Genomic DNA, 23563 nt, shown 5'->3' with positions numbered 1-23563 from the left:
AATAAATCAACAATTATTTTGACATTGCTAGTGCACAGCAAGTTAGGCCTACCTCAATTTCAGATACCATTTACCTGTAGGGTGTCCACATATTTCGCCATTTTTGGTAAATAAAGACGATTTAAATGTAGATATTAAAATTCTTTCAAGTTAATTCATGTCCATACACTGTCATTCAACATTGTGTGGAATCAACACAATAACCAACATTTTCGATCAAGTCAATCTCTTTGATACCCACACAGAAAGTTGTCGCCCCTCCACAGAACCGTACTGACAAAAGAGCATAACTACAAATGTGGAACGATATTTCATTGTTTGAATATTGTTTTAAATATTGTCTTCATTTCTTACTGATATGTTGCTGCTCATATAATGTCATGCTTAACAAATTATAACTTGTTATAAAAAAAATTGGCGAAATTTGCACCCCGGCGAAATATGGACACCCGCTATATAGAGTATGGGTTTTACTGGGCTTTTTTTCTACCTAGACCTCAATAACGTCTAAAAGGGTCTAAAGGCACTCTGGTGAGGCCATGATTTTATAATCTTTAACGAATTCTCAGATCCCTGTGCCTTGCATATAACGTTAATGTAGTCTGCATGGTTGCGTCTCCCCGGCAAATTAAATTTGTTATACTTATCTGATTCATATGAAATTGACACATTTGTTTTATATCATGATACAGATTAATTACATTATTTTTATAATTGAAATGTATGTATTCTTTAGACAAAATAATAACAAATCTATATTATTAAACAATGATTCCTCCCTATGCCCATCCGGGCACCTGTTATCCTCTCAGTAATATAACACACATCCGGGAACTTCCGACGTCACTCGATAGAGCGTGGGGAGGTAGCCATTATTCTCAAATTTAGGTATAATCCGGTGCAATGAAATTCGTTAATTATCGTTAATATGCACGCAGTGACGCAATACTAGTGTTATTGGTTGTGTGTCTAATGTTTCGAATTTATTATTTTCAGGTTAAACATCAGTGACACGATGGAATATCCTGAGAATGTGGCTTTGCGGCGACCGTTCGATCCTGCGGCACATGAACTGGATCCTAGTTTCCGACTTACAAAATTTGCTGACCTAAAGGGATGAGGGTGTAAAGTCCCTCAAGAAGCCCTAGAGCGGCTCCTTGAGGGACTACAACAGGACAGCAATGCCCAGGTTGCGGACCAGTCGCAATTTCAATATCTTGCGGCTGCCCCACGAATAGGTATATTTATTTTTTGATAGAATAAAATAATTATTCGGAAACGAGACATACAACAGGTTGTTTCACTTCCGACAAACACAAACATGCGACATAGTTATATCTACGGCACGTTTCTTGCTTGTTTTACTGAAGATGTTTGAAATATGCATTCAATATATGATGAAGCTGAAGTAAGAGCAGAAACACTGAATGAAAATGATCTAATTATGAGGCAATTAACATTTCCTTTCGTGTCCCAAAAATTCAAAATGGCTGCTACTCGCGGTGGGGCCGGTTGTAAACTATGACACGTGACTACGGAAACTGATGGTAAATCCGGCTGAAAAAGCGCGGGAAATTGTTAATAAAATAATTTGTATAATTGAAAAATTTTTAAATTTGAAAAATTAATGTTTAATATATATAGATTAAAGGCCTTCTATCTTTCCAAAACTGATCTTATTTTTTAAAATGGGAATTAAAACGAGTCCTAAAGTTACTAATTTAGCGTTAAAACTAGACATTTATTTCTGGCGATTGATCGCAATTTAATATCGGAATTTAATGTTATTAACTTAATTTTCATAATGCGGGTCATATTATATTTCCTGACTTGTCCTATATATAATTATTGTATGGTAGTTTACCATCTTCATGCATTGTTGCTGTATTCGACCCGATAGAAACAATTTTGCACTTGCCTTTCATCAATTTACAGGGCAAGAAACTTATTTTGAAAATCACTTGTCCGAAATTGAGATATTAGCTGAATTTAACCCAAAACAGGGTAATTAACACTAAAACTGGGCAAGTTTACAATAATTTTCACTTGCCTGGGAGCATATTTTACTGGTCTCAGGCAATCGGACCTGGGATATTTCTTGCCCTGATTTATTCTACAAAGTAAGCCATAAATCAATCTCCAAGAGAAATATGCATGAAAAGTTTTGCAAATTTTCAGTCACCATTTAATTCAAAGTAAATTTAAGCCTAGAAAAATTGGATTGGGATGCTTATTGGGTCAAATACAGTAATATATGTAATATATATCACACGAGGAAATTTCATTTATTTGGTGTTGCAACCTCATATTAGGTCATCGATTTAAATTTTCCACCATCATTTAATTATAAACAATAATTTGCGCCATCATTAAATACCCCTTGGTGAACCCCTAAATTTTACCTGGGGTTGTGGGCTGACCTTCAACATGATATGTTATTGTTTTTAAGAAACGTTTGTTTTGTTTTAGAAAGGTAGTTGTCCTACGAGAATGCCTTAGGCCTTTATATTTCATGAAAACTGGTTCATCTTACTGCAAAATGCTTGAAATTTGTTGATTGAATTAGTTGTGATCAAGTAAAAAAATAAGGCAATCAAGTTTTTAAAATAATTCTTCAGAAACAGTTATAGGTGATAAGAATACATTTGACATTCTTTTAACTTTGATGCATTCTTTTTTTTTCAGGCATTGGGATGGATGCCTCTGTCACACCACTGAGACATGGAGGGCTTTCTCTTGTCCAGACGACAGATTTCTTTTATCCTCTTGTTGATGACCCATACATGCAGGTGATTACATCAAATTGAATATCAGAGAATTAAAACAAAAAGTCCTGTCTTATCATTCTTTACAACATTATAAAACCGCCTCACTTTTGGCCTTGAGTTGAGCGTTCGCCGCTGTGAGGAAGGCTCTGGGTTCTGTCCCCTGGCCGAGACACACCAAAGTCTATAAAAGTGGTAGTTTCTGCTCCTGCTTAGCGCTCAGCATACAGGGAGTGGGACGACTGGTTCGCCCGTTGTCAGTATAATGTGACCGGGTGGGGTGTGTTGCTTGGTGTCTTCGGCGGCATGCTTCAGTGATATAGCACTATAAAAAGGGCAACAGTTCCACTATACAAGAAGACACAACATGAATATACCGCAGTCTCCCAAAACACGCACCTCGCACAACATACACGCAACACACCGCATACATGGGAGGCCGTCCTTACATGACCATAGCTGTTAATAGGACGTTAATTAATCAAACAAACAAACAAACAACATTATAAAAAGTATATTCCTTATCAGATAACTAATTGATCATAGTTAGTTTGAAGTTTCTGAATTCATATCGTAACTATTCTGTAATAAATGAGCTGTACATAGTTATTAATAGGAGTATTTTTTTTCACAGTCTGAAAATTTATCATCTGTTCTTGTCCTGGCATAGCAACATTTGTTGCATGAAGTCTCCAAACATCTTAAACATTTTTTGGTGATCGGATGATGTATTGGTTAAGCCACTCGACTAGACGGCTGGCTAGCCGGCCGGGGTTCAATCCCTGGCATGGATGTGAAAAGGTCAGGGGTCACCTGCCCGATCACCTGGATTTCTCGGGGCACTCAAGTTTCCTCCCACTCTAAGACCCCTCGCATGCTTTCATTCAAGTCATAGAAAGTGATTTGTATAAGTTGTATAACTTGTTTCACAATCAATGTAAAATAAAGTTTATATAAAAAACTTAAATCCATGAAAGCTCAAAAATCACCCTTAGGTCTAGATCTACATATTTGCAGTTTATATACCATCCAAGGACATACATACAGTACCAATGCTCATGGGTATTTTAAGATCAAAATGAAAAACAACCTGTTCTGGTTGAATTTTGTACATAAGATATAATTAGTATTAGATATAGTGTTTGGCATTTTTGCAGTGAGGCAATATAACCAAGTTTAACATGGTTTCAGGGTAAGATTGCCTGTGCTAATGTACTGAGCGACCTGTATGCCATGGGAGTAACTGACTGTGACAACATGCTGATGTTACTAGCGGTCAGCAATAAAATGACGGAGAAAGAGAGAGATGTTGTCATTCCTATGATGATGAGGGGATTTAAGGTAAAATCTATATAAATCTGAAATAGATTGGGATGACCATGTAGGTCGAATTGTTTATTATGATAATTGATCAATTAACAATAAAATTTTGTTTGGCAAAGAAACTATTAAATTTTAAAATGTTTATTTGTAATATTTGATAAGATTTGGGAATATTTACATTCAAAGGGAAACAACCCGATATTGGTGCTAAATAAGTCCTGATCTTGGCCTTTATGGAGGGATTAACAAAAATGTTTGTTTAGAAATTGTTTGTTCAATCTGCATTTGTCACCATTAGAAGGACTCAATAGTTTCAATATGTTTTAAAAACTACTGGATTGACTTGAACATGTAGGATTTAGCTGAGGAAGCAGGAAGTTCGGTGACTGGAGGCCAAACTGTGCTGAACCCCTGGTGTACCATTGGTGGAGTAGCAACTTCTGTTTGTCAACCAAACGAGTTCATCACGTCTGTATAACATATATCATTTTATGGAGGTGTCATATGAATAGGAGGTTTTAAAATTTATGGTGAAGTATGATTTACTGTCATTTAGTCATGACTACAGGGTGACATCACAAAAATTACATCAAAATATGATATCATTGAAAGTGAGACTAATCGATAGTAAGTTGTACTTCACCTATGTCGTTTTGGTATCTCGAAATTGATGTATTGATAGGTTAGTCCAAATACTAGTTATCTTAATAGTTCTAGCAAACAACGGAAAGTCTCTATCAGTGTAATGTTTATACAACAAATAGTCTTAAAATGATTCAAGTTTCATGAAAACAAATTTTCTAGTTTCTACCATTGATATGCTTGAGGCTGTTTTATCAAAACTAGGAAACAATTTAGCATTTAGTAAAGAACGAGTGTGTGATAATATAAATTATATTTATGAAATTGAAAATAACTTAACAAGAGCTAGAAAGTCATTCCTAAACTAAAAAGCTTTATAATGTTGACCTTGTATGACCTTGATGTGACAGTCCAGACAATGCTTTGGTGGGGGATGTGTTAGTGCTAACCAAACCACTAGGAACTCAGGTGGCCGTCAACGCCTACCAGTGGCTGGACCAGCCGGAGAGATGGAACCGTGTCAAACTTGTGGTGACAGAGGATGATGTGAGGAAGGCCTATCAACGAGCCATGTTTAGTATGGCCAGACTTAACCGTACAGGTAAAAACATTGTGCATCTCTATGTCTTAATGTAAAATTCAATCTGATAATTCCAGAGAGGATCTGACAACATCCCACTAAGGGTCATATTTGGATGACCTTTATACTCACAGTACTTAGGTTCAATTTCTCAGTCTAGCTTCATCTGCCATCTAAGAAGAGGAAACTATTGGACAGGACATTTGATCAGCTTTTGTTATTTTGTTGTTATAAATGTAAAATTTGCAATTAATTGTTGTTATAAATGTAAAATTTGCAATTAATTGAATAATCTCACTGTCTTTGAAATAGTATAATAAGCAAGTGAGTATTTATTTGAACATACCACCAAACCCTTGTTCTTTGAATGATTTGTAGAACTATTCATGCATAAAATGATACCCAGGTTTCTATCAACTCATTAATCCCTGAAGTATCATAATGGACTGGCCTAGAAGAGCATACATTTGTGTTCAGTGAGGAGTTAGTTAACAGTGTTCCCAATCAAGCAGAAACGTGCGTGATTCGCATACAGTATGTGTTATTGAACGCATAAATTTGACAACCTGTACGTGTATGCACGTTTTAGATATTTTCCACTATTTGATGATATTTGTTTCTATTATCTCTTATTTTGATTGAAGAAATCGTGTCAAAACGTGTTCTACGATACTGGAAGTATTCCTTAAGTAAACATTAACTGTAGCGCACCAGCGACAGATATCTTAACTACTTATCTGTGTTGTCCTATGATAAAATCGGAGACCATTCCCATGACCATCGGAAGTCTCTGTACTGATCCTTATATCGCTCAAAGAGCATGTGTTACGGGAAGCAATTTACAATGCAGATTTTAATCGTGCGAAACCAATTAGAGTTGTGTATGTCCAGCACTATCATAGAGTATAAAAACGAACTTCAAATCCAAATGGGTCTTTGAGCAAGAAATTGTTGGTGATACCAATCATTACAGAAATCGGCTATAAGACAGCGATACAGTAAATACATGCCTTTCAGGATTATTCATGGATCGGGAGGGTGAAAAATCTGTAGATCTAGACAAAATATTTTGAAAATTGCTTTCCAAACTGAAGTTGCAAATTGATTGCGATGTAAGATGGACTCTATGCATATTGAGCACATGATTTTCAGCCTAAGTGAAGAAATTGACACAACTTAGCAGACATGTAACAGTACGTCTGTTTATATTCTAAATCTGATTGAATAACTTGCAGACAAATTTATGAAGCAACAATGATGTTTAAAAATAGATCAAACAAAAAGACATATATCTAAAAATGTTTGAATTGTGTGTTTTATACCTTTTGCGAAATATACCTTACACTTTGTCTTTATTTTCAAATCCTGATGCCTATCTGGAGGTGGTTTTGTTCCTTTTCATGGATGGTGTATTGGTGTTTAGCCTACTTTAGATAGTGAAACCATGTTAAGATGTTCTGCTGATTTACATATGAATATTATCTCGCATGTTGGTGAAGCTTTCAGTGTATTCTGATTTCCAATAATGGCCACAATTGCTATATTTATAACAACAATTCAATGTTGTAGCTGCACGTTTGATGGCCAAATATAACGCACATGGTGCGACAGATGTAACAGGATTTGGTCTACTAGGGCACGCCAAGAACCTCGCAAAAGTACAGAAGAATGAAGTGAGCTTTGTCATTCACAACCTACCCATCATAGCTAAAATGGCTGCTATAAGCAAAGCCTGTGGAAATATGTTTGGTCTACTACAAGGCCTTTCTGCAGAAACATCTGGTATGTATTACATTTCATTATTACCGTTTTCAGGTATTACATTTCATTATTACCAAATTTTATTGTAGTGTTAAAGGCCCAATATCCGTATCTTTCTCTTTTTTTTTCATGATTAAGAAGAATGTTGAAAAAAAATCATGCTGTAAATCATGCAGAGACAGGACTAAATCGAAGTCAAGATGAGTGATTATGGTTCGGAATATTTTGATAAAAATCAAATAAATATTAAACATCGCTTGATGTGTCCCACTAAGTCAAACAAACCGAAGTTATCCGACATTGTAACGTCTTTGTCGAGAACGTCATGTGACTACCGTAGCTACATAACGTCTGTCCGACTCTTCCGAAAACGGGTCATGAACTTTCCGTCTTCCGTTTGGCAATAATCTAACTTCTATGGCGACCAGTTTAAAATGAAGGCATGTATCGACTTTCAACAACTACTATACCAAAGTTATTTTTAAAAAAAAGCATTATAAATATTCTTTAATATATTTTAATTTCAACTACATCTACAAATACTAACAATATCGGATTCGAATTTAACTTGAATTTTTGTTGATAGTTACGTAAAGTGTGGCTTTAATTTTAAATTGCAAAAAAATTATCTCCAAAAAATATAACTACATCACTTAAATAAATTGATATCAGTTTCCATTCAATTTTCATACGGTCAATTTTAATCTTGTTGTGAAATGCAAATCATGGAATTTAGTAGCCATGAAAGAAAATCGGATTACAGTAGCCTCAAATAGTCTTACTGGTTTGTGTTTGACCGATTTTCAATTAAAGTCAAAAAATTTTCATTATAGAAGCTAGCGATTGATTGTGTAAGGGGAGATAACTCCAGATGAAAATTTATACCATATAAAATAAATACATGTCTAAAATTTGAATTCATCAACACAACGTTATCAACATTATAGAAATACTAATTGTAACATTATATTAATATTTCATGGATTGTAATCTGTTGCTAATAGAGACTGCATTATTACAGGTGGTCTGTTAATGGCCCTACCCAGAGAGCAGGCTGCAGCTTTCTGTAAGGACATCGAGAAACAGGAGGGATATCAGTCCTGGATTATAGGAATCGTAGAAAAGGGCAATCGAACAGCCAGAATCATAGACAAACCAAGAGTGATTGAGGTACCAGCTAAAGATCGCGATGGAGAACTTTGGTAGCATTGAAACAAATCCCAAAAAAAGACATTTTGTTAAAATTTTGTTTAGGAAGGAAAAAGCATTTATGACATATGTCAACTGAAGGACATTCCAAGTTGTTAAAATTTTCTTCCATTTTGTTTATAGCCTCGTCTACAAGGTTTTTAATGAGAAGTTGTTGATAAATCCTTTCATTTGAAACTAGTTTTAAGATCATGTTTAAGTGACTTTCAAGAGTGAAACATTAAATAACATAGGGAAGTGACTTAGATTAAATCTTTTATGTAAAATTATGGATAAAATTCAGTATGTTCTTCATACGGCTGTTAGAATATTGAGTTAGATTCGATCCAGCACATCATTGTTCACGTCTCCTGCTATATCGTTACTTGTATACTGGGAACACTGCTAACTTGTTGTCTGTAGGTTTACGTGTATGAAACTGCCCTGAATAACCATGTTGTATTGGGTCGGGGAAGCTGACGAGTCAGTATACTCACAGGCACCAAGTTACCATGACCCATGGAGCTGTGGTCATGACGTTTATGAAACGATATTGAGTATGACTGCAGCTTCAGTGACTTAACTCATTGTCAAGTTTTCATCATTTTGTGTCAAATTGAAATTCATTCATCATGTCATCAAACTCACCATTAAAAATAAATTGATTCAAAATACTGTCTTTTATTTGTTTCTGAAAGATATTTTTGTGCATATTTACAAGTAATGTGTGAATTTCTTGAAAATATTTTAATAACTTAAGCTTTCCTTCGATTGGCTTAGAAATGAACCTTGTATTACCAGGTAATAAATACCAAGTTCATTGCAGTATAAGTCATTATTTTACCAAATTGTAATTATCAACATATTACATACATATATGTACAGTATGTCCCACAATGCTCATGTGGAAGAATTTACCCAAAGAAAAACCGATGACCAGCAGACTGTACCTGGTAAAATCACACATAGAATTCAAACTTGCGACCCAGTGGTGGAGGGTTTGTGGTAATATGCCAGATTAATTTTTGAAGAAGATATTCAACTTGTACATCCGTTTTCCAAAGCCCTTGATGTCCTAATAACACCTAATGACATTTAAGGAGGCCTGCAACCTGGTAAATACCTTTTATAACATACAGACTACGCTGTAATTTTTTGGGTTGCTGCGATAAATTAAATTTGTATTGTTTCTTATAATGGCTGTGTATCATTGCAGCTGCATTTACTATGGTAACAATCTTGCATGTAAACATGCCTAAATTATTAAACTATAGAAATTTTGGCACTTATTTGCGAAATATGTATACTTAATCTTTTTGAATCTGAAGTGAACATGAAATTTAAACAAAAATAAATATTTGAAATTCGCTGAATTTATGCATATTTTGGATGTTTACCACATGACATAGCAACTGAACTGCAAAATCACCGGTAAGACTTTAATTACAGTTTAATCGGGGATGTCCCAAATATTTCAAATACAATCTCATTTCTTGACACCTAGTTTTAAAAACAAATGGATTTGAGGGGTCAAAAAGGGTCCAAACTATATGTAGTCCATTCAAGATGATGGTCCTTGGTCCAATAGAATTCCTGAAAGACTAGGAAAACCTTTAAGTCGAATTGTAGAAAGACCTCTGATATACATTTGAGAAGCTGTTAAAAATCAAAATAAGGGCACTTATCGGTCAGAGTTTTAATTCATCTATGTATCCTGGTTCGTCTGTACATCGTTAGTTGCGCCATGTATTCGCCAATAGCAAGTTACCATCCAGTACCTCCCTGGAAATCCAACAGGGATATGAGGATAAGAGAGCATTAAAATCATTTTTAGGGGTCTAAGATGTGGAATCGGTAGAAATCTAGACCCTTAAACCGTATAAAAATCGTCTAAGGACACTCTGGTCTATAATTACATAAACTGTAACGAATTCTCGTATCCAAGTGGGAAATCCCTTGCAAGTGAAGATGATATCACATGTACATAGACTGAAGAGAATTAGTGTAGTAACTGAAATAAACAATGGATATAATTAAATAATTTATTTGGATTTTGTACAATAACAATACTTTTTTAACTTGTGTTTTTCTATACAATTTGATTGGTCCCCGTATAAATTAATCCTGCTGACGTCACTAAGCATCTGATATTCGTCCCTTCTCTCGTCATACCGGACTGTAGCCTCAAACAGACCACCCCCGGGTCGAGCACGTACTGTCAACTGGAAATCCACGTATGCCTTCGCGCGTTCACCGTATCTGACGTAACGATTAATGACGTCATTTTTACTTTGCTCAAAACGTAACACCTTGTCTGACGGAATAAGTTTTGTAGCGTTGAGCACAAGGTCAAGGTTCAGATAAGCACAAATATCGGAATATCCGTCCAGTTGTTTGTTGATAGACTGAACAATATTTACAGCGATGTTCTGTACTTGGGAGAGAGAGGTCGACAGCGTCTCGTGGATTGGGCACGTGCACCAATGTGGCAGAATTCCCGCAGTCTGGCACGAGCGTAAGAATGGCACCTCGTCAAAGAGACTTACTCCTCTTTGTTCCGCGGGTACCGTTCTGGTTTGCCCAGTAAAATACAGCACATCTCGCAATGTCTCATAAATATCGAAAGGCGTGGTTAAGCGATTCGAGTTAATTTTCAAATTTTTGGATACATTTGGATATTTTTCTAGAAACCACGACGGAAGTACTACATACATGAATGGCAGTCTTTCCTCTAATTTGCCGACATAAGTTTCTCTGATTTTCCCAAATCGTATTCCATGATCACTGTAGAATATCACAGCTGTTTTGTTGAGCGCTCCAGACTCGTGTAAGGTTTTGAGCAACGTCATATAGGGAATGTCCGCCACAGCGGTGTGTTCTAAAACATTATGGGTCAAACCCGTGATAAAAGCAAACGCAAAATGTGGACGATTTTTATACATTAGCATAAACTCTTTAAAATAATCGAGAATAATTTGTGTCTCTAGCTTTGTCCCTACGCACTTCCCTTCATTGTACCACAGCCGTTTCTGTTTTGTCATGGCCAGACTAAAATGGCGATTGAAATAATCTGCGGGTTGCTGGTAAAATCCTTCCTTCAAATAATCAAAGATGGCGATAGCTGGCTGGTCCTCGGCATAAAGAGTACGGAAGCCACGACTGGAAAACTGCTTCCAGATAAAGTCGTATTCATCAAACGGGATGGTGTTCAGTGTCTCGTTCCATGGAACCTCCTCTAGGAATTTCCCAAGTGTCATTGGGACAATGTTGACGAATGTATTATCAGCCACTTTATTGTACCCCTTCATTTCTATAGCTCCCAAGGTGTTCTCCAGATAGTCCTTGGTCCGACGCATGTACCGCATAAAGTTCAGTCTGGACACTGAGTCCACGCCTATCATTGCTACGTTCAGGGATTCTTTGACCCCCGTTTCCTGTTGGTGTTTCAAAAATGCCTTCTTGCACTTCCGGTCCAGTTTTGGTTTCCGGCGCACGAACTGATGGAAGTTTGTGTACATTAGGCCACCTGCCTTGTTATAGCACTTCACCCTAACGAAGTCATAACGCATTAATTGTGAAGTATTAAAGGCGATACTCTCCTCCATATATCTGTAGTAGTTATTGTCCTCCACGAATGAAGGTCGATTGATTGGCTGATATTTACAATGGTCAAAATAGTCACGGTCTTTTGAATTCATTATGGCCGTCCAGTTTACTTCTAGTCGCGTTCCATTTTCATATGTTAATGGCAAATATTTATCACACTCTATAAGCGCCCCCTTGCGGAGATATCGAACAACAGAAGAGTCAAATGGGTCCAGGTTAGGTAGTTTACAGTGGGGCGTGTCCACGATAAATTTTGGGAAATCATAAGCATGACGGTTACTTCCGGTGCGTAGAGTGTTGTCGATTGCTGTGAAGTTCAATTGGCCGGAAAACCTATGGACTTGGTAGAACACAAATAGAAGCAAAGATGTGCCCAGGAAGATCATGAACTTGGCCATCCGAACCACCATAGAGCCCTTCATTGTCACCAATCGTCTGGAACAAAAACAAGTTAAACTACCAATTAATCATTCATTTCTGAAACAATCTTAATAACACACTACTCCAATTCTAGTCCTATACTTTTCATATGTAAATTGCGTCCACGCTTGATACCATTTCTTCTAAAGCATATACTACTAGTATCTACTTCCGGTGTAATCTGAGGAATCGCCACCTATTATGAATATATGGTCGGTTTTACCAGATCTCTTAGTGTATTCTGTTTAAACAACTTCCTTTTAGGGCTGTAACTTGTTCAAGAACACGTTTGCAACCAAAATATATCAGCTAGTTTTCGTATCGTATTGGGTCCCAAGTATTGCTTTTTTCGGAAACGCAATTTCAAAGGCATACGCAATGGGAATTTCAAAAAGGGAAACTTCACGATTATCATCAAGCATTTTGTAATGGATCGGTTTCACGTACTGTTTCTGAAAATCACGTTCTGCAAAACTCTATGCAATACTAAAACCATTCGTTCACCTTCTGACCTAAATTGTAAGTAATTGTACATTTTAAAATTTAAAGTAATGATAAACTTACACAACTCTCCAGCCGATATGTGTGAGTCCCTTCAACATTTTAATTCCAGCTTCTTTTGCCTAACAGACGTGGATGACTCAACTGAAATACAGCACAAATGGAAATACATGTAGAAAAAATATGTTATCAAACGTGAGATGACATACGTGAAGTGAAAAGCTACATAATTTTTTATCAACCTCAAGATATATTCGAATAAGAAAGTTACCAGGCAATTCCTCCATCGTCAGAACCCACGAGTAGCCGTTCTATTGTTGTCACAATTGCGATTTGAACGATGGTCCTTGGGTTTGCGACGATCGTCGCGAAGTTAATTTTGGTGTACTGACACCCTATATTTCAAGCACACGAGTGACTAAGAGTATTCTCCCCTGACATGGTGAACAGCATGGGCGATGCATTGAAAAGCAACAACAGAAACGTGAGCGCATTGACGCACAGTGTAAGTTTTGTGATACAAACTACAAACAATACAAAGGCAAAAATACTCAAGCGCCCGCTGCATGAACCAGAAACCCTTGTCAATACCATACTCTGCTTATTTCGGTGTTAAACATGTAGCGAATTTGTATAAGACATTTCGTCCCCTATGTTTTCATTTACGGAAAACCTATTATTATTTGTTTGTATTCAATGACACTTAAAGTTACTTATTCCATGTACCAATTCTATGTGTTCCCTCTAATTCTAGTCACCTAGTTACATAAAGTGCGGTTATATGAGCATTACAGATTGTATGTGTTGTACCGTATTTGTTCAGTTGGTGGCCCTAGTCTCCGTTACAGTATACACAATAAGTTTGGATATTTTGTATTGTGTATCTATTCCAAGCTAGTTTCGCTAAGTCTGTGTACATTGGCACTTCAGATATAAGGTGGTAAAACTTATATAATTCGAGTATTGATCATATCATTTTGATATGCACGGAGGGTTCACTGCTGAACAGATACGGTAATGATTTGTAAACATTTCCTTAGATGTCTCGTTTGTATTGATTATAGTCAATCTACGTACAAATGTATACCTGGTAACGGAGAAGCAGTTCCGTACTAAAGGCCTAACCAGTGTAAGTTGTATTGAACAGTGTTTATTTTCCTTTTTATTGTAAAGAAGAAACTCATGTATTTGCTTTACTCATAAAGTAGAAACCTGTAATTCATGTTATATTCATAATAATGAGTTAGTGAGATGGTAAACAGTCATATATAAGAAGTTCACGAATTGTCGTAAATCAGTTATACATGTAACTTGAATGAAAAATAATTATCTGTACGCAAACAAGGAAACTTTGTATAACTTCCATAGCCTTTTATTCAGACATTTTAGAGTATAGACAAACTTTGAATGTAGTCACATTGTAACATTGTCTTGTATTTGTGTAATTGTAGTTTTACGGGATCCAATAAAAGATTGATGCAGTTATCTTGAGGAACTCTGTTATCTGTCTGTCTCAAACTTCACGGGGCAGAACAGTAAAAACTGGGTTGACGAGCCAGGTATAGCAGATAGACACAACGGTCAGGATGTCTGAACAAGAGGTAGGTGATAATGTTAAACCTAAAACACAGGAACAACCACCACAGACAAGGGAGAGAGATACAGGCTCTGAGATACCTACGCCTGAACGCCAACCGAGAGTAAGGACACTGACAGAAAAGGCATTTGAATTATACCAGAAAACAGTCCAAAATCATCAAGCTTTACTTAGAGACAGTTGGCAAGAGGTGTGTGAGGTAATCAATGAGGTAACAAATGTGAAGGATAATCGCAAGGATATCGGCGATGCCAAGACGAAACTCTGTCTAGTATATAGTCGATACAGGCTGAGGGCTAGGGATTATGTCGACTACATGCATGCAAACTACACAGAGGATAGTATTAGATATCTGGACTCATTTACTCGAGAGGATGCCCAGTCAGATGATATGGTTAAAAGCGTGTTACACCAACTGGACGAGAAGGGAGATTCACTCTTTGACAGATCATCAAGACATTCAAGTTCAAGCCGTCGATCAGACGCCAGTTCAGAGGCAAGGAGGAAGAAGGCCCTTGCATCAAAGGCCAAAGCATCCAAGGAGTTCTTACAGAAGCAGGCCCAGATCCGTAGGAAGCAAGCGGAGTTAGAGGAGCAGGAGGCCATGACCCAAGCTAGAACTCAACGGCTTAAACAAGAGCTTAACGTGGACCTAGATCTAGTAAAGAATGAACAACTGTGTGCTGAGGCAGAAGCTGAAGCAGAGGCGTATGAAGAAATGGCTTTGGAGGAAAATGGTCAAATATTGCCGGATGAGGTGGAAAGTTCATATGAAAGAACCAAAGTGTTTGTTAACGACCATTCAGGCATTCCACATGAGGATGTAGCTCTACGTCCCACAGCCAGAGCATTCATACCTCAAACACAGAGTGCTGCCAACACAAGACCATCAGATGAAAGTCCTCCACTCCGTGATCATAAGGATGAGGTGATGCCAACGATAGTGAATTTCCTTATGAGAAAGGAATTAGCCTCCTCTCGACTTTTCGTTTTCAATGATAAGCCTAATAATTATATCTCGTGGAGAACGACCTTTAAGGCAGTAGTTCAAGAGGCTTCTCTCGGTGCAGCAGAGGAGTTAGACCTCTTGGTGAAGTGGCTGGGTCCTACATCCTCAACATATGCATTAAGTATTAGAAGCAGTAACGGAAGTAATCCTGAACTTGGCAAAAGGCTGCTTTGGGAGAGATTGGATGAACGCTTTGGCAGTCCGGAAGCTGTTGAAGCTTGTCTCAGATCCAAGCTTGACAATTTTCCAAAGACCATCGACAATGTGAGGATGTATGAGTTAGCCGATGTTTTAACAGAAATATTAGTATTAAAGGAAGATCCAAGATACCAACAGATTTTGGCGCATTACGACTCGCCATTGGGAATTAGGCAAGTTTTGAACAAATTACCAACTCGTCTCCAGTTTAAGTGGAATGATAGAGCCTTTTCATACAAGAACACTAGAAATGTATCGTTTCCCCCCTTTTCATACTTCGTGACCTTTATTAAGGACATGGCTCGACTACTAAATGACCCAAGTTTCTCTATAGAAGGACAAAAGTCGACAAGTGGGGAAGTTAGAAACCCTAAAAAGACGGACAACAGATCAATCACAGTAAAGAAAACAGAAGTCACTTCAAAGGAGAAGGAACTCGATACCAAGATGTGTCCCCTTCACAACTCGCGGACGCATTTCCTAAACGAATGCAGAGATTTCGGGAGAAGGCCCATCGAGGAAAGGAAAAATCTGCTGAAGGAACACAAGATATGTTTCAAGTGCTGTACAACAGACAAACATATCGCTAAGGACTGTAAGGCACAGGTGAGCTGTTCTGTCTGTGGTAGCAAAAGGCATCTAACAGTACTTCATGAGCGGAGGGACAGCGATCATACACGGAACAAAGAAAATTTGACTAATCCGAGAAATCAGGTTGAGAAGCACAATCAGACGGAAACACACCAAAGCAGTGAGAATCAGAAAGTCAACACACACTGCACACTAGTTTGTGGGGATGGATTCCACGGCAGGTCCTGCTCTAAGATAGTCTTGGTAGAGGTATTTTCAGAGGACGAACCCAGTAAACGAGTTTCAACTTACGCTTTGCTTGACGACCAAAGTAATCGATCTCTAGCTTCTACTGAACTTTTGGATTCTCTTGGAATGGCGGGGAGGGAAATCGAATATACTCTTACCTCCTGTTCTGGAAGATCTAAATTGACTGGTCGGAAGGCCATTGGCCTTGTTATTCGCTCAAGTGAAGGATCCACGATGTATTCCCTTCCTCCATTGATTGAATGCAACAATATACCTACTGATGAATCCGAAATACCAACGCCTGAAGTCGTTCGGCACTTCAGCCATCTAAAGCAGCTTGGCTCAAGGATTCCTGAATACAAACCTGATTGCTCTGTCGGTTTGCTGATAGGCAGAGATCTACCAGAGGCACATCACGTAAACCAACAAATTACCGGACCACGAGGCTCACCCTTTGCGCAACGCACTGGCTTAGGCTGGGTGATCGTTGGTGAGGTCTGCTTGAACAAAGCCCACCCTCCGGATGGAGATATCCAGGTCAGTACGTTCAAGACAAACATTGTGAACGGACATGCTTCCATATTAGCTCCCTGTAAAAACTACCTTTGGGTAAAGGAGGAGATACGTTATGACCCATTATTTGAGAGAGGAAAGGATGATGAGAAGCCAGCTTGGTCTGTAGAGGACAGGGAGTTCATGGAAATTATGAGTAACCAGTGTGTGCAAGATGAAGACGGATTTTGGGTTGCACCTTTGCCATTCCGAACCGGAAGAACGAAATTGCCAAACAACAAGTCGGTGGCCATAAAAAGGGCAATGATTCTGGACAGAAGTTTGAAGACCGATAAAGACAAAAGAGACCACTTCGTTGCCTTCATGAAAAAGGTTCTGGATTCTGGGGCGGCTGAGGTAGCACCTCCACCCCAAGGCGAGGTGTGGTACCTTCCATTTTTCGGGGTTTACAACTCAAAGAAACCAGGGAGGATAAGAGGAGTTTTTGACTCATCCGCTGAGTTTAAAGGAACGTCACTAAACCAGAATCTGCTATCGGGTCCCAACCTGACAAACAGCTTACTATCCATACTTTTGCGCTTCCGCAAGGACAAATATGCAGTGTCCGCTGATATAGAGCAAATGTTTTATCGGTTTTTGGTTAAGGAGGAACATCGGAACTTCCTTCGTTTTTTCTGGTACAGAAACAACGATCCAAATCTCGACTTAATAGAGCACCGGATGCGAGCCCATGTTTTTGGCAACAGCCCATCGCCAGCAGTTGCGACCTTTGCTCTTCATAAAGCCGTGGAGAAGGCAGACGGTGACATACGAAACTTCGTCATGAATGACTTTTATGTCGACGATGCACTAACATCCGGCCCTGATGCTAGCAGGGTAACTGCTCTTTTGAAGAGGACACAGTCGGTTTTGCAAAATAATGGTAACATTCGTCTTCACAAAGTCGTATCCAACAGCATGGAGATAGTTCAGGCATTCCCACAGGAGGATTTGAGTGAAGGACTCGCATCCATAGACATTAAGGCAGATAAGATGCCAACTCAAAGCAGCCTTGGTGTATCATGGAACTTAGACTCTGACACCTTCCATTTCGACGTACAGCTTCCTGCGCAATCGGAAACGCGTCGAGAAATGCTATCAACATTGAACAGCATTTTTGATCCCATGGGAATTCTGTCACCGTTCTCCATTCAGGGACGCATATTGTTAAGGGAGTTAACTACGGGAGCCAGTTGGGACACACCTCTACCTATCAGTTATCAAAATAAGTGGAATGCATGGAAAGCATCCTTGACAAGTCTAAAGGACATACAGATTCCGCGGATGTTCACACCGATTTCGACAAGCATAGCAGACGATGTCCAGCTGCATGTGTATTGTGATGCCTCGGAGCTCGCTGTTGCTGCAGTTGCCTACATGCAAACCAGCTCTGGAGGTGATTCTCATATTGGATTCGTGATGGGCAGAGCCAAGTTGGCTCCGTCCAAAGGGCACACTATCCCTAGATTAGAGCTGTGTGCAGCCGTCTTAGCCGTCGAAGTTGGTGAAGTCGCATGTGAAACTTTAGGAGTTGAGAACGTTCGGTATCACAGTGATAGTAGAGTGGTTCTTGGATACATTAACAACAGAACTAGGAGGTTTTACACCTATGTAGCTAATCGCGTGGAGAGGATACTCCGGAGTTCAAGGCCCTCACAGTGGATTTACGTTTCTACTTGTGATAATCCAGCTGATCAAGCAACACGTTCGTCAGCAACGCTTAAGGGTTTCGAGAAGAGTTTGTGGTTACAGGGTCCTAAACAACTTCCGAAGAACCATGATTCGACGTATGACCTTGTCGAGCCGGATAATGATAAAGAACTCAGACCCACGGTTACAAGTCTTAAAACAGTGTGTCAGAAAACTCCGTGTACAAGGTTTGAACATTTTTCCAGTTGGAGACGTCTTGCGAATGCTGTACTCTTGATCAAACGTGCAGTTCAACGTTTCAGGAATCGATGGAGAGGTAATACAGAAAATGATCAACCTTTCCTGCCCAACAGGGGCGATGCAGAAGTTGCGGCGATCAGATTAGTTCAGCAGTCTACCTTCAGCGAAGAAATTGGATGTCTAGAAAAGGACAAGCCTGTCCCAGAGCGCAGTCCTATTAAAACACTTGACCCCTACCTAGATAATAAAGGCATATTACGTGTTGGAGGACGCCTCAGAAATAGTTGTCTTCCTTTCGAAGAGACAAATCCAATAATCCTACCTAAGAAACACCATGTGTCAAAACTCATTGTGCGATTCTACCATGAGTTCGTACATCACCAAGGACGGCTTATAACAGAAGGCTCACTGAGGAATAACGGATATTGGATAATCGGAGCCAAGCGGTTAATTTCCAGTATCATAAGAGATTGTGTCACGTGTAGAAAGCTCAGAGGGAAATTCGAACATCAGAAAATGGCAGCTCTTCCTGCCGATCGTCTTGTACCAGGACCGCCTTTTACGTCGGTCGGTGTTGATGTCTTTGGTCCCTGGTCGATTGTTACAAGGAAAACACGAGGTGGATCAGCCAATTCCAAACGTTGGGCCGTGTTATTTACATGTCTGACAACTCGCGCCATACACATCGAGGTAGTAGAGGAAATGACAAGCTCGTCCTTCATAAATGCACTACGCCGTTTTGTAGCATTTCGTGGCAACGTGAAGGAATTCAGATCAGATTGTGGAACAAACTTCATCGGTGCTGTGAATGAACTTGGAATAACAGGAATTCATGTTGGAGATGCACCTGTTGCCAAATATCTGAGCGATTCTGATATTGTGTGGAAATTCAACGCGCCCCACTCCTCCCATATGGGAGGAGTCTGGGAACGAATGATTGGCCTTGTGCGGAGAATTCTAGAAGGCATGATGCTTGATGGTTCTGTGAAAAGGCTCACCCATGAAGTTCTGACCACGTTTATGGCAGAAGTATGTGCCATAGTCAATTCACGTCCTATTGCTTCCATCTCAACTGATCCAAAGTGCCCTGAGATTCTGAGCCCAGCTACCTTACTCAACCAAAAGATCGGGTACGCCGATCATGTATCAACATTGACCTTCTCTGAGAAAGACATGTATAAATCTCACTGGAGACAAGTCCAAGCACTTTCAGACATTTTCTGGAGGAAATGGCGAGAAGGTTATCTACAAAATCTCCAATATCGCAAAAAATGGAAGAGTGAGCGGCCAGAGGTGAAAGAAGGTGATATCATTCTCCTACGCGAGAAAACGGTTCCTCGGTCCGACTGGAGGATGGGTATTGTGACCAGGACATTCCGAAGTGATTTGGACAACAAGGTACGAAAGGCCGAAGTGAGGATTGGGAAGGATGGTAGTACGACCCTTTCTAACTCGACCAATTAACGAAATGGTCCTTCTTCTGGAAAATTAAAATAGGCTAGAAAGCTAAGGAGAATGTTGATTGTTTAATTGTATGACATAAAATGGTGATATCTTCAATATCAGGACGGGGAGTGTGCTGGAACGCCGTTCGTCGCGAAGTTAATTTTGGTGTACTGACACCGAAGTTAATTTTGGTGTACTGACACCCTATATTTCAAGCACCCGAGTGACTAAGAGTATTCTCCCCTGACATGGTGAACAGCATGGGCGATGCATTGAAAAGCAACAACAGAAACGTGAGCGCATTGACGCACAGTGTAAGTTTTGTGATACGAACTACAAACAATACAAAGGCAAAAATACTCAAGCGCCCGCTGCATGAACCAGAAACCCTTGTCAATATCATACTCTGCTTATTTCGGTGTTAAACATGTAGCGAATTTGTATAAGACATTTCGTCCCCTATGTTTTCATTTACGGAAAACCTATTATTATTTGTTTGTATTCAATGACATTTAAAGTTACTTATTCCATGTACCAATTCGAAGTGTTCCCTCTAATTCTAGTCATCTAGTTACATAAAATGCGGTTATATGAGCATTACATATTGTATGTGTTGTACCGTATTTGTTCAGTAGGTTGCCCTAGTCTCCGTTACAGTATACACAATAAGTTTGGATATTTTGTATTGTGTATCTATTCCAAGCTAGTTTCGCTAAGTCTGTGTACATTGGCACTTCAGATGTAAGGTGGTAAAACTTATATAATTCGAGTATTGATCATATCATTTTGATATGCACGGAGGGTTCACTGCTGAACAGATACGGTAATGATTTGTAAACATTTCCTTAGATGTCTCGTTTGTATTGATTATAGTCAATCTACGTACAAATGTATACCTGGTAACGGAGAAGCAGTTCCGTACTAAAGGCCTAACCAGTGTAAGTTGTATTGAACAGTGTTTATTTTCTTTTTTATTGTAAAGAAGAAACTCATGTATTTGCTATACTCATAAAGTAGAAACCTGTAATTCATGTTATATTCATAATAATGAGTTAGTGAGATGGTAAACAGTCATATATAAGAAGTTCACGAATTGTTGTAAATCAGTTATACGTGTAACTTGAATGAAAAATAATTATCTGTACGCAAACAAGGAAACTTTGTATAACTTCCATAGCCTTTTATTCAGACATTTTAGAGTATAGACAAACTTTGAATGTAGTCACATTGTAACATTGTCTTGTATTTGTGTAATTGTAGTTTTACGGGATCCAATAAAAGATTGATGCAGTTATCTTGAGGAACTCTGTTATCTGTCTGTCTCAAACTTCACGGGGCAGAACATGGTCCTTGGGTTTGCGACGATTACAATTCCTTTTGAAAAGTATAAATATTGAATAAAAAAAATATATACATTCGACAGTTTTTAACACTCAGCAAGGCTCATGCCAATATTTGCAAAATCCCAAACCGATTATCAGCTGATATCGTAAATGAAATGCATTATAAAGTCCTTCAAACTGGTCACATTTGTCTAGCCGAAGAAGTTATACAAAGTTACGAACACTTCAGGTTGATTAACTGAAAACAACTATAGGAAGTTTGTAAAAGACTTTAACCGACTCTGTTTAAGATGACTTAATGAACTTATTATTAACTGAAAACAAAATTGATTTACCAAATGTGAATAGCCCCAAGTGTGTTTTGTTCTCTTATTGTCACAAATGTTAATGAATGCCGAATAAGCTTTCATGTAGTTGTCCAATGCATTGTGAAGTGTGCTAAGGATTAAATGGACATGTGTGTCGAGGATTTCAGACAAAACTGTTTTCGTTCCCACCTTTCGCTATTGTGATCATTGGGGCGTGGAAGATACTTGCTTCTAATTGTATCAGTAACATTACAACACGGGATCCCAGGGGGATTCTGCATTGTAGATGTCTAGACGCCTGTCGGTCATTTCGCACACAGATCTGTCCTTAAATACACCATGCATAACTTGACACCAAGGGAGTCTATACATACGAAGTTTGAGACAGATCCTTTCATAGTACTTTCTTGAGAAATAGCTACAACAATCTCCATCTATCATTAAAATACAAGGTGGTTGACTATCAGTCATCTGGTTGACAGATTGGTCCCAAAATCCCAATAAACCTAAAAATATGGCCCCAATAATATAAGTCCATGAATGCTATTCTAACCGCCCCCTTCACGTGTCCAAGAATTCAGATAGTTTTATTTTTTCGCTGCCTGTAGATAACTGGTTTACTTCGTTGAAGCGTGAAGGGGCCGTACTCCTAAATGAAGTTACCATGGTAACACATTTTCTGAAGTATCTTCAGTATCAGTATTCACACATAATTCCGTTTATCGCGATATGACAGCCATTCAAAGTAACTAGACGTCTGCTCGCCATTATAACACTGGCCATGTGCTAGTTATCTTGATATTCAGAGCCGTCTTGGTTCATTTGTTCTGATTTCCGTTAAAACCTGAATTTATGGAGTCAAAATTTAAAAGAAAATTGAAACTACTATTTACACAACAAAACAGAAACATGTCCGCACGTGTAATCTTCGCACACACTCTTGGTAGCCATACTGCAACAAGTGAGATACGGAGGCTGAAGATGTTTTGTGACGTCATTAGTAAGTGTTTCATATCAACTATGATTTACGTTTCAAAAGTATGTAACCATCTGGTTAGAATTAAAACAAAAATGTTATTTATCTTATACCTACAAACAAAATTTGAGCGAACCTTTTAAATTACTGTAATTATAACATTCTAAACTACTCACCATCGTTCGGTTATAAAACTCCAGATCCTACATAGACTTGTTGTTTGGATTGTCTGAAAACCACCTCCGAGGGTGGGGAACATTGTGTACACTGCCCGAGGGAGGGTGACTTACTCTGTAACCCTACCCAACCTCCCCTGTCTACAGTTCGGTCCTATCCCACTGCATGCTGTGTCTCTAGGGGTGATTATCTCCCGTGCGCGCGCGCATGTGTATATACATACACGTGTGTGTCGGGAGGGGTACACCACAGTCTACACACATGAGGGGTTCAGGGATCAGGGATAGACTTTTAGATAAGCTATAGGTTGTATTACAGCTTTATATTAAAGGATAGTCGTGTCTACAGGGATTCTTTGATGCCCCATGTAACATTCTGTGGTAACTGCATAGTTTTAAAGGCGCCTTGTTGTATCCCTGCATATTTATCTTTTTATATGGATTCATTTCATCGTTTCTTCTCGGTAAGGTTTCCCATTATAAGAACCTTAGTCTGTATTATGAAATCTTGTTATTAAAGCTG

At 38.7% G+C, this 23563-nt stretch overlaps 3 protein-coding genes across 5 annotated transcripts; 2 read left to right on the top strand and 1 right to left on the bottom strand.

Moving 5' to 3' along the window:
* Positions 1-795: 795 nt before the first annotated feature.
* On the top strand, positions 796-8231 carry LOC138335946 (inactive selenide, water dikinase-like protein). The gene is made up of 8 exons (XM_069285152.1): positions 796-888; positions 997-1238; positions 2686-2789; positions 3957-4106; positions 4444-4556; positions 5081-5271; positions 6820-7032; positions 8033-8231. Exons 3-8 carry the CDS (start codon positions 2694-2696, stop codon positions 8215-8217), a joined length of 948 nt encoding a protein of 315 aa, XP_069141253.1. The 5' UTR covers positions 796-888; positions 997-1238; positions 2686-2693; the 3' UTR covers positions 8218-8231.
* A 1995-nt stretch (positions 8232-10226) lies between these two features.
* Positions 10227-23230, bottom strand: LOC138336703 (uncharacterized). The gene is made up of 3 exons (XM_069286256.1): positions 23041-23230; positions 12790-12870; positions 10227-12240 (listed from the first exon to the last, which is right to left on the bottom strand). Exons 2-3 carry the CDS (start codon positions 12825-12827, stop codon positions 10242-10244), a joined length of 2037 nt encoding a protein of 678 aa, XP_069142357.1. The 5' UTR covers positions 12828-12870; positions 23041-23230; the 3' UTR covers positions 10227-10241.
* On the top strand, positions 13096-21531 carry LOC138336125 (uncharacterized). 3 transcript variants are annotated; one of them, XR_011210395.1, is made up of 3 exons: positions 13096-20551; positions 21111-21175; positions 21498-21531. XR_011210395.1 is itself a non-coding variant. In XM_069285438.1 (3 exons), exon 3 carries the CDS (start codon positions 14313-14315, stop codon positions 20253-20255), a length of 5943 nt encoding a protein of 1980 aa, XP_069141539.1. In that variant the 5' UTR covers positions 13096-13231; positions 13791-13855; positions 14178-14312; the 3' UTR covers positions 20256-21531. The 3 variants fall into 3 exon arrangements, 1 of the variants encoding a protein (XP_069141539.1); XM_069285438.1 differs by having other exon boundaries at positions 13096-13231; positions 13791-13855; positions 14178-21531; XR_011210394.1 differs by having other exon boundaries at positions 13096-21175.
* Positions 23231-23563: the final 333 nt, after the last annotated feature.

The sequence above is a fragment of the Argopecten irradians genome, chromosome 12, assembly GCF_041381155.1.
Source record: "Argopecten irradians isolate NY chromosome 12, Ai_NY, whole genome shotgun sequence".
NCBI lineage: Eukaryota > Metazoa > Mollusca > Bivalvia > Pectinida > Pectinidae > Argopecten > Argopecten irradians.
This window is presented reverse-complemented; position numbering and strand designations above follow the sequence as displayed.

Coding starts and splice junctions, on each gene's coding strand:
- LOC138336125 (XM_069285438.1), top strand. CDS start 14,313: ATGTCTGAACAAGAGGTAGGTGATAATGTTAAACCTAAAACACAGGAA.
- LOC138335946 (XM_069285152.1), top strand. CDS start 2,694: ATGGATGCCTCTGTCACACCACTGAGACATGGAGGGCTTTCTCTTGTC. Junction 4,107..4,443: donor TGATGATGAGGGGATTTAAG/GTAAAATCTATA, acceptor TTGAACATGTAG/GATTTAGCTGAGGAAGCAGG. Junction 5,272..6,819: donor GGCCAGACTTAACCGTACAG/GTAAAAACATTG, acceptor TCAATGTTGTAG/CTGCACGTTTGATGGCCAAA.
- LOC138336703 (XM_069286256.1), bottom strand. CDS start 12,827: ATGTTGAAGGGACTCACACATATCGGCTGGAGAGTTGT. Junction 12,241..12,789: donor CATATCGGCTGGAGAGTTGT/GTAAGTTTATCA, acceptor TTTTTGTTCCAG/ACGATTGGTGACAATGAAGG.